This window comes from Harmonia axyridis, chromosome 3 (genome assembly GCF_914767665.1).
Source record: "Harmonia axyridis chromosome 3, icHarAxyr1.1, whole genome shotgun sequence".
NCBI lineage: Eukaryota > Metazoa > Arthropoda > Insecta > Coleoptera > Coccinellidae > Harmonia > Harmonia axyridis.
In genome coordinates, this window is record NC_059503.1 from 51,233,774 (window position 1) to 51,244,873 (window position 11,100).

The 11,100-nt window shown below is 31.6% G+C and overlaps 1 protein-coding gene across 2 annotated transcripts; it reads right to left on the minus strand.

Moving 5' to 3' along the window:
- Positions 1-365: 365 nt before the first annotated feature.
- LOC123676860 lies at positions 366-3,973 on the minus strand. 2 transcript variants are annotated; one of them, XM_045613115.1, is made up of 9 exons: positions 3,823-3,973; positions 3,375-3,449; positions 2,849-3,012; positions 2,553-2,777; positions 2,357-2,499; positions 1,863-2,277; positions 1,629-1,755; positions 1,439-1,575; positions 366-1,244 (listed from the first exon to the last, which is right to left on the minus strand). In XM_045613115.1, the coding sequence occupies exons 2-9, from the start codon at positions 3,442-3,444 to the stop codon at positions 918-920; spliced, it is 1,608 nt and encodes a 535-aa protein (XP_045469071.1). In that variant the 5' UTR covers positions 3,445-3,449; positions 3,823-3,973; the 3' UTR covers positions 366-917. The 2 variants fall into 2 exon arrangements, with proteins under 2 accessions (XP_045469071.1, XP_045469072.1); XM_045613116.1 differs by lacking the exon at positions 3,823-3,973 and having other exon boundaries at positions 3,375-3,586.
- Positions 3,974-11,100: the final 7,127 nt, after the last annotated feature.

The following is an 11,100-nucleotide window of genomic DNA, read 5'->3' on the forward strand; positions in this document are numbered from 1 at the left end:
GGTTTAACACAAAAAAAGAAATACTTAATAATGATAACTAAACAGTTTAATAACCGCAGATTTGCAATTTAATCACGTTGAGGACATCTGCTTAATAATAACACGTACAATATCTACTATTGATGGGCAAACTGCTCATTAATGACTAGTGAAAAGTTCAATAACTAGATGTGCAGTATAATAATTTTGAGTAAAGTTGTTTAATTACCATAATTATAAACTGACAATGATTAATAAATTGTTTATTAATGGCAAGTAACAGTTAACCAGCGACTTCTGAACTGTTTATTAACGGCAAATGCGCCATTTAATAATTTTTAGGGAGAAAGCTGATAATAAAACTATCTTATATACTTCAATTTATATATTTCATTGAATTATGAACAAAAATATAATAAAACATATATTCTCAAACAGAACTCATTCATAACAAAGGCATTCACAAAAAGAAATGTGTTACAACTTGATTCAAAGTTTGAGTATAGTATATGATTATACTCAATATAAGAGTATATAAATATAAAATATAGTGAAATATTGAATAAACTATAATATAATATATAATAATACATGTTTAAAGGAACTTTCAGTGATAAAAAACAGTTTTATATCTGATGGTGAAGTCCTGCTACGAACAACTGACTCACCCTGCATAGTAAAACATATAATGAAAGTTGAAACTCAAATCTATATGACATCAAATCTTTGGTTCTGAAGTTTAAAAATATCACAAATCAACATAGGTACAAATATAGGACAACTTAAAAACATTTATTTCATGCAATATAAGAATAATCTTGATACATTACATAAATTGTGAAAATGTTTGAAGTGAGACATCAGCGATTTTAGGCCATAAAATCTGTTGGAACAGAATGAGCAGCAAGGCATTTTTCTAATTGAACATTTACTCCTACTTACTTATTCAGGTGTAATTTGATGTCACCAATTACAGCAGAAGTACTGCTAGTTTTACCCAGAACTGGCATTTGAAATAGCATTTCTTCTATGAATTGCCATATGTGCTTGGACTCAGCAGCATATTCCAAATTTAGGGCATGAATTGCTTTGAAGAGAAGTTCAATTGTTCTTACACAAGATTCACATTTAAAACGATTTCCATTAATTGAAATTACATAGATATTTTCTTCTTCTAAATATGTCGAGAAAGGTTGCATCGGTACACCAAATTTTTCCAAAAGTAATTTTCTTCTTTCACAAATTTCATTAATCTCATCGATGGTCTGAAAGAAATATGAAACTTGAAAAGTTATTTGACTACATAAAAAAAAAATCCCTTATCAGGTATTTCGTTCAAAGAGATAGCTATTTTGATGGAATATGGAATAGGAAAACATAAGATATGTCAATGTTTCCTTGTTTTTGCTATTTTTTCTATATGAATTTGATGACAAGTTGTCATAGAAAGAACACTTACTTTGACTTGAAAGAAAAAACTGTTTTGAACTTCAACTCTAGTTGGTCTCCAGTTTTTTGTAAGATCCTTACTGTTTTTTTTCATTGTTACTGGGGAGAATAAAAAGGGAAGTGTCAGAAATGCCTGTGTATTTTTGTCTGAAAGAATGAAATAGTGAGTGGTGTTCATTCAAATGGAAGGATCATCTCACCTTTGGAAGGAATCAATTCTATTTTTCTTTCCTTAACCTCTTCCAAAATAGCAGTAGTTATTTTGTCCCAGTTCAAATAGATCACGTCAACTTTTTCAGGATATGAAAAATGAAAATCAGATTCCAGCTGAAATGAAAATATTACTTCATAAGCAGAATTTACACTTTTTACTGAATTCTTGTCAAATTGTAATAACACATTTTAAAATGAATGAATAGGAAATTCAGACTCACCAGTTCCAAACCATATGGGCTCCTTAGGCAAGGAAATATATCAAATGGATTATCTGATTGAGGGTCAGAATACTGTTTAATCCTGACTTTAACAGTACTTTCCCAAGCGCTTATCACTTTTACTTTAGGCTCTATGCCTGCTCTCAAAAATGATAGTGCAGTACTAACTTCAGGGTCTGTCACTACAGATGGTTCGCATGGGGTACTTGGTAATTCTTTGACAACCAAACTTTTATTTGCCAACCTTAGAGCGGCTTTCACGTTGATATATTTGGACCATAATTTTCCTCTTGCTGCTTGGCGAATGCCTGCTTTACTGGATGAGGAATAAGGAATATAATATGTTTCTTTCTCTTCACTTGGGAAGAGGGCTACGATATCTTCAGCAGCTGTCTCAAATATACTCTTCTTAATCCTTAAAAAAAATTAATACTGTGATATAAATCACAACAACCAGCACTCATATTTTTTTTTAGATAAGGTCTTAAACTTACTCAGGACTCAAGCAATAGCTTGAAGAAAACAAATCATTAATAATGATTTTACAGAGTTTTTGTCTCAAATCATTACATAATTTACGACGATGGAGTAGAATAAGCTTTCCATCTGTGCTTGTTTTCAACAGTTCCTCCAGTGACTAAAATAAGAATTTATCAGATATTTGAAGAACCAATTATAAATAATGCGTACACTTTTTGAGAATATGGAGCTCTTAGATTCAAATCTTCCTCTCTTAGGAGTACTACTACTACTACAATTATCAGAATCCTCTAGAATAGATAGAAGTTCTTCGTCTGGTTCATATGATACAACGTTTGATATTGTAGATGTAGAACATGAAGATGGAGAAAGTAAATTGGTAATTGAGTAAGAATAAAGTGTCTTGTTTTGAGACTGGCATGCCTCGTCAATCTTCTGAGAAAAAATGACTGAATTATCTTGACTTAGGTTAGATTTTTCAGCAAAGTTTCATTCATAAAAATTACCTCCGAGTTGAATTCTTGTAGACTCTTATCTAAATTATTTCCGAAATTCTCCTTATTTTCGTTGAACTTATTTTTAAAAATTAGTTTGGGTCCAGCCTTATCAAAAATTTTGTTAATTGTCTCATCATCTAATAACATAAAACTTGAGTCATCTATGCCTTCATCTGTAAAGAGAATTATGTTTATGTTCATGTCAAAATAAGTATTATAATAATAATAATAATAATAATAATGTAGTTTATTTTATGGTTAAATCTACATTCATATGGTTAATCTAGAGTTGAATATTAACCTTCGATTGATCAACTGGCCCTCGGAAAATTTGATCCAATGATTGAAATATTATGCTAATAAAGAAACATCTTGGGCAATTGTTTATGTCTAGATTTCGATAGTTGCCTATTATCTTTTTTGTACCCATTGTAAAAACAAAAAAAGAGGACCGATATTAATAAAAAAAAACTGACAATGCTGTTGTAAGTTAAAAAAGAATTAGATATTGATATAAATTAATATTCCTACATACCAATGAATCTCCCAACATATGCCTCCAAACCCCAATTTGTTAACGTTTTCATGAATGTGTTTCCATCCATGATAACTACAAAAAAAAATGGTTGAGGGCTTTGAGACCGAATAAATTTATATTTTGGAAGTGTACAGTAACTCTAAGATTCAGTAATAACACTCCGCCATTTTGAATCATTGAAACTTCGAAATTGGGTAAAAGTTGAAATACGACAATAACTAATAACATCAAATTACACAGATTATATTGAATGTCCGATTTTATTTATGAAATTATAGAGCAAGTGACAAAATTAACCGACAGTCATCATTTTGAAACCATCAGCACTGGGATCTCACGTAGTACCTTCATTTTTTGAGTATAAATTATAGATATTGAATTACTTACGGAGGATTTGCACCCACTGAACACAAACACAGCAGAACAATTCAACTTTTATACTCACAGTTATCTTACAACACTCCCCTTTATCGAACTGATATCGATAAAAGTTGACGAAGTTCCTCTTCCTCACACCCCATGCAGATTGAAAATTGAATTGGAAATGATCAGACGACCAACAATTCGTTATACTCCGGCGTGAATCGAAAATGCCGAACATAGACAATTCAATTCATCATTAACCTTACGGTTGCAATTATTTTTATGGCTGTAGTAAGTAACAGCTTATTTGCAGTTAGGTATTAAACACATATCTATTAAAATTGTATTCTTGAGATAATTAAACACTCTATTACAGGATATTAAAGGTTCATCTGGAGTTTTTCCGTAATTATACCCTTTAATAACCGTAACAGTTTGCTCATTAACTATAAAATCGACAGTTTAGGTAAACGAATTTTCTTGCCACTATTGTCCTAATGTATGTGCCATAATTAAATTTTACCCAGGTAAAATGTTTAATTGACCCATTTTTCTCAGTGTACCAACTCTTGAACTTTTCTTTATAAAATTTCTTTTATTTGATATTAAAACTGAATTTTCCAATTTTCAAGTTTTTTCCATCATTTTTACCAAAAAAGATGTATTACTAGGAAACCTCTAATATTTCAAGCTCCTGAGCTATATGAAAAATCCATTGATATGTTCAATCCACAAACTACAACCCGAAAATATTCATTTCAATTTTAAATATAAGGTAAATATAAAAATAAAACATGATTTTATTTATTTTCAACATCATTGAGATATTTCAATATAATGCGATGTTTCGATAACTAAAGTTGACATTTCAAGAATTTTCATGAATTATGTGTAATTGAAATTGTATTGGTTTATGGATTTCTCAACATTCCCAACGAAAAATTAATTATAATTAATGAAATGTAAAATTTAGTTATCCAAACATCTAACTTTAGTTTCTTTTTGTTTTCCGGAAATCTCAGACTACTCCACAAAGTCAGAAATTCCAGTTTTTTCTCATTAAAAGTTCTTTCTCGATAATTCTTGAAGTATTCATTTTAGGTATAGGGTTTGCTTAAGTAGCCCCCACTATTTTTCACGTAGAATTGACTGAAATAGAATAAATAAAAAAAATAAAATAAATTGGTTCTAATCTTGAAAATCATGAGTTTTGATGAATTTGAGTTGTCCGAGTTCATGATCTTCTTATGAATCCCCTGTACTTTTTTGGACCGAACTGCAAAGATCCTCATATTACTACGTATTTGCACAATTGAAAATGAAAACGGTTCTTCCGAAAAAAAAATTTTGGGCAGAAATATTCAGAAAAAATGTGAGTCCCCGTCGCTACCATTTTTGTCATAAGAATTCCATCATCTCATGAACCGACGAACCGTTGAGTTTTTTCCCAAGGTTTGGCATAATGCTGATATTGTCATCAAAAAAACTATCTAATCATGCAATAACTACTGGGTGTCCATTTGAAATAAGGAGGTAGTAGTATTTTTGCGGTATAACCATAAGTTGAAGAGATCTGAAAGTATTTTAGGGAGAAAGATCATTCTTTCAAACCCTTATCTGCAAATTTTCAGCACAAAATTATGATTAGTTCTCCATAACATTTAATAGGTCTTCGCGGTGAATCACTCTTTATAGATAAACATAGGGTAGTTAGGTAGGTACAAGGTATTGACAATGGATCTTGGGAATTCCCGCAATGTTGTTAATGTCAATTGGATCGTTCAACATAATTCCAACTTATTTGTATCGGTTTATTTCTAACATTTCTAGGAAGGTTAAACCATAATTTTTAATCTCAATTTGTAGAATTTGGAAATTATGGTTAAACGTATGTCCTAATTCTAACAAGTGATTGGGATATGTAGAATTATTCTTACTGTTAAGGAAACTTCTCAGATGTTCATTAATTCTGACCTCAAAAAATCTGCCTGTTTGCCCTATATATACTTTTTGGCAATAATTACAGGTTAGGTAACTTATACACTCCTGTTTTATCATCTTTTGATAAAGTGTCTTTGTTATTTTCGATTCATTTACCGAGAATTGAATTTGTTCTAAATGAAATTTTTAAATCTTTGGTCAAATTACATCAAAATAATCATCCTATTAGATCGGTAGTGTAATTTTTTCTTGCTACTCCAGGAAAACTGTCCAAAGAATAATTAAAATTATCCAAAACTACACTGAATTTTAACCAAAATATTCAATTCAATGCAACTAATCCAGCACATAAATAAATGTTATTTACATTACACTATAATATAACAAGTCCAAGTCACTGGAAAATAAATATATTCCCTTTTTTTTACAATAATCTTCAACACAAATGACACGAAAAACTAAAAACTTTATAATATGCTCTCCTTTCTTTCATTAGATGATAGTAGACTTATATAAAGAGTTCTTCCAATTTCAAAAATTTTATTGAAGTCAAATAATGTCATAAAAGATATTAGAGATTACCAAATCAATTTCATCCTTGTCCACAAATTATCATATTCTAATATGAAAATACGATAATTTTTTACACGCGGTACGATATTTTATTGTTGACCTGGCAACGCTAGGTAGGTAGGTCATAAAAGATCATAAAAGCTGTTTGGGATTTGCCGAAAGATGTTTACGAAGTACGGTTCCATTAGATTTGTTCTTGTTTAAAAACAAATTTTATATTGGAAATATGTATGTAGATAAAACAGAAAGTTATTAAAATATGAACTTCAACCCAAAAATGTCTTAAATATACATTGGAATACGATGTTATGCGAATGCACATTCATCCGAAGCCTAGTTATAATTATTCTATCCTCCTCGGTTTCGTGATCAAGGATTATTGGCTATTTTCTTCGAGATATTCTGTTTGAATTTTTTAGCACTCTGATCCCGCGATCCACATGATACGATTATGAATCTTGAAATTGTTATTCAGCACCTAAGGCAACATTTTATTCACATCGAAGTGATAGTTTTGAAATCATTAGAAAAAATTAGAATGGCCATATTAACAGAATTCTATGTCGAATTTTGACTAACGTAACAGCTACATTCGATATTCGACGCATATACTATGTTCGAAGATACGCTGAAAATTTCAAGTTTCCATATCTCTCCGTTCCAGAATGATCATTTTTACGGCAGGACGGATCGAATTTGAGGACGGATTCATCATCAGTGAGACCATCTCTGGTACAAAATTCGTCAATTGCAGACATTGTGACGAAATAATAAAGCGATCTGTTCAGGGAACGAGAACTCAAAAATAAATAGTTATAAGTTTTCAAGTATGGAATAATAATTCATCACATTTGTCCCTTCCGAGCAGGTTCCCGCTATTTGATATTCAAGTTATATGTAGGTTAAATATAATCAATTATTAATATTATTATGGCGACAACGGACAATTCATACTTCATATAAATATCGTCGAACATTTTTTTACAATTAATAATAAAAATGTTGAAAGATCAAAATCCATATTCAGGAGTATTTAAAATTGTTCTTTTTCATCCTCGTTTTGCCATTCATTTTTATTTTGCTATTTCTCTTAAGATTGTCAACTTTGAAATATAATAACTTATTAATTTGTTTCGATTCACAAAATTTCACTATTTTGAATCAGTTCCGATGTACTTCTTCTCTTACCCGTCAATAATCTTACATATGTTTATAGGAACAATATTTATTCCGATTAAAAAACTTCACTTTCAACAGTTCCTACTAAAGTGCTCAGTGCTCGAAATTTCGAATTACTTTTACAAAGTGCTCAGTAATCGCGAGTCTTTTGTGAAAATCGGTGCTTAGTGCTCGAAGCCCTTTTTTGCAAGTGCTTAGTGCTTAGTGCTCAAGCACTTTTTTTCAGTGCTCGTCACAGCTCTGGGTATCCCCCTTATCCCCCTTGGGTACGCCACTGCTTGCACCCCCCCCTAGCGACCAAGGTCTGTAGATTACACAGGTTGTCTCGTAACTTGGGTTGAACAGTGGGGTAACGCGTCATTCAGTGTCTGTCAAGATCTATAGAGAGTCTGTATCGCCATTGGCCATCATTGACAGACATTTTATCGTAGCTATTTTATGATTGAAGATATTAAAGACTATTAAGGAGAGGCTACAAACGATATACGCCATCAAACTAATAAGAAAATCCGTGAAAACAAACGTTTTCATTACAATCAAATGTTATTTATTTGACGAGATCTGAAGTGGTGATCCAAAAATTTTACTTCACTATAGATTGGTGGTGTAGGATCAGAGAAATAGGAAAATGATACTCTGTTAGTTCGCCGACGTTTCGGAAAAATTTATTTCCATCCTCAGGGCTCATAACGGTGCTTGATGTCCTCCATAAAACCCATATTAGAGATAATGTTGTCAAAAAATAACCGAAACGTCGGCGAATTAACAGAGTATCATTTTCCTGTTTCTCTGATCCTACACCACCAATCTATAGTGAAGTGAAATTTTTGGATCACCACTTCAGATCTTGTGAAATAGTTTATGGTTATTTTTTGACATCATCTCTAATATGGGTTTTATGGAGGACATCAAGCACCGTTATGAGCCCTGAGGATGGAAATAAATTTTTCCGAAACGTGGGCGAACTAACAGAGTATCATTTTCCTGTTTCTCTGATCCTACACCACCAATCTATAGTGAAATTATTTATTTGAATGTGTAAACTGAGTGACGTCACGAATGATTGACGCTGATTGGTTGGTATAAACATTGCCTAGCGACATCCCTGTACAGATAACGAATCCAAAAATCACATATTGCAAAACAAAGAGCGACGCTGCCAAAGCGGATGGATAAAGGAAAATAATAAACCTCAGACATAGACGTGTTCGTAGTCGTAGTGCAATAAAAGTAATCATCTTGAAAGTGATAATAAAATCATAAACTAGTCCAGGAGGAATCGGCGCATAAGTACCGAAAACTATTCCACCTCAATTTTTTTATGTGATCCTTTTCAAATTCCCCTACTGATAATATAAATGCATGTTGCCATGGGGCAACCCCGGGCCATATTGTTCAAACCGAAATTGTTTAAACAATTGCAAGGAATTGTTATTTTTCAACCGGACAAATTTTTTTTATATTCTGTTTTGAAATACAAATAAAAAAGGCCCTCTGACTTTTTACGATAAAGTTAATATTTTTAAAGATATGAATTTTTAAAGGTTCGAAAAATCTCAAATTTGGGTACTTTCGACCCATGAAAAATATATTAAAAAAAAAAATAAATATTAATAATATTTTTTCCTTAATTCTTTATACAATAGTTAATAATATTGTAAATAGAGATCTCAAAAAATTTCATTGTTTATACCTGTTTTTTAATTTTTAATTTCGCGCACTCATAAGTATGCTTCGCTTACCTTTAGGTAGCGCCGTCTCTCTCTGACTCATGCGCTGCATCGGCCTCTCTGTGTCTTGAATCATTATTTATCATCTATCTTAAAAACTATCAACTTTATCAAGATTTTTAAAGAGAGCAATGTTATTATTAATTACATTTTCTACAATTTGTTTTGTATAAATTTTTTTCTGAAATCAATTTTTCAAAAGTTATTTAAGCATAAATCGGAATATGTAATTAAAATTACTTTTTTATAAGTTTATGTTACTTTTTTGTTATTATCATAGTAATTCATGCATTTATATCAACAGCAATAAGATATAATACTATTTTAACATTTTTTGGAACCACAATTATAGATAAAAAATAAAAATATATTGCGTATGCACCTAAATGCTTAGAAAAAACATTCAACGAATTGGCAAAAAATGAAATAAAAAATAATTATATGTATATGTATCATAGTGTTTGTATGATTGTGTCTAAGTAAGAAAAAGATCATTTTTTTTCTGTCAATTCTTAACTGATCGTTCTTTGTTTTATGCTCATATTTGTTCAGTCTTTTTTATTTCGTTCAAGACTTAAAATTGTTAAACGTCGTTGCACCCATTCTAGTGATTTCGTGTAGTATTAACATTTTTAGATGAACAAATTTTTAGTTTCTGTGATTTTTCGTTACAATAAATGTGAGTGTAATGTCGTTTTTAGTTGTTCCCAAGAACAGAAAATTTTCTGATGATACCTTACCATGTATTTTTTGTGAAATTACAAACAATGTAGTGAAAAATCCGAAGCCTGATACATATATAACTGTACAAAGTGCAGCTTATCGACGAAAAGATAAGGCCGCTATCCGGTTTGAAAATTTGTTTAATTCTTCTCTTGATAAACAAACATTTTCGTGGCACAGAACATGTTATTCAAGTTATACAAGTGATGAAAAAATTAGGCGAAGAGAAATACAACTTCACAAACAAGATGACAAGATGAAAATCTTCAGGAAGTCCAGTCAACAGAACCCTCAACTTCAAGTACATTTGATACTCCTCGTCGGTCCACCAGAAATCCAGAAAACGACAGTGATTCGTGCATAATATGCGGCCAGTTAAAAAAAAATAATGTAAAAGCGACGTATGTACTATCTGATCGTGATGCAGCTGAAAATTTCTTAACTGTTGCACGCCTAAAAATGGATGATGTTTTTAAAAAAATATGTACATCCGATTCGGTTGTCTTCTCGCTCAGCAAGTTACGGGTGTGAACCTAGCAGACCGTTTCCAGCAGACCGTTTGACGGAAACATCCGAACGTGCTCACCAGTGGCGTACTGAAAAAAGCCGAAATTTATATTGAAATAACGTTACAACATGCAATAGAGGACATGAGGATTTCGTAGTTGATGATTTTGAAGCGAAACAATGGAATGGTATACAGAAAAATCAATTATAGAATTTATTTCTGGGAATTAATGAAGTTTTCATTCATGTTTATCTACATTTCTCTATTCCAGAAAGTATTTGTCGGAGCATAATCATATTTGGAATGTGAAGTCGTTATACCGATATAAATAACCAGAAAAAAAAATCAGAGACTCGCATAGGGATACAGGGGTTGATTTGTCATCCCTTACATCCGAAACTTTTATAAGTCGGGAACCGTTCGCCGGAGCACAACCATATTTGGCATGCGGAATTGTTATTCTGATATGATTAACTACTGAAAAAATCAGCGACTCGCATAGGGATACAGGGGTTAATTTGTCATCCCTTATATCCGAAAATTTTATAAGTCGAGAACCGTTCGCCGGAGCACAAACATATTTGGCATGCGGAATCGTTATTCTGATGTGATTAACCACTGAAAAAATCAGCGACTCGCATAGGGATACAGGGGTTGATTTGTCATCCCTTATATCCGAAAATTTTATAAGTCGGGAACCGTTCGC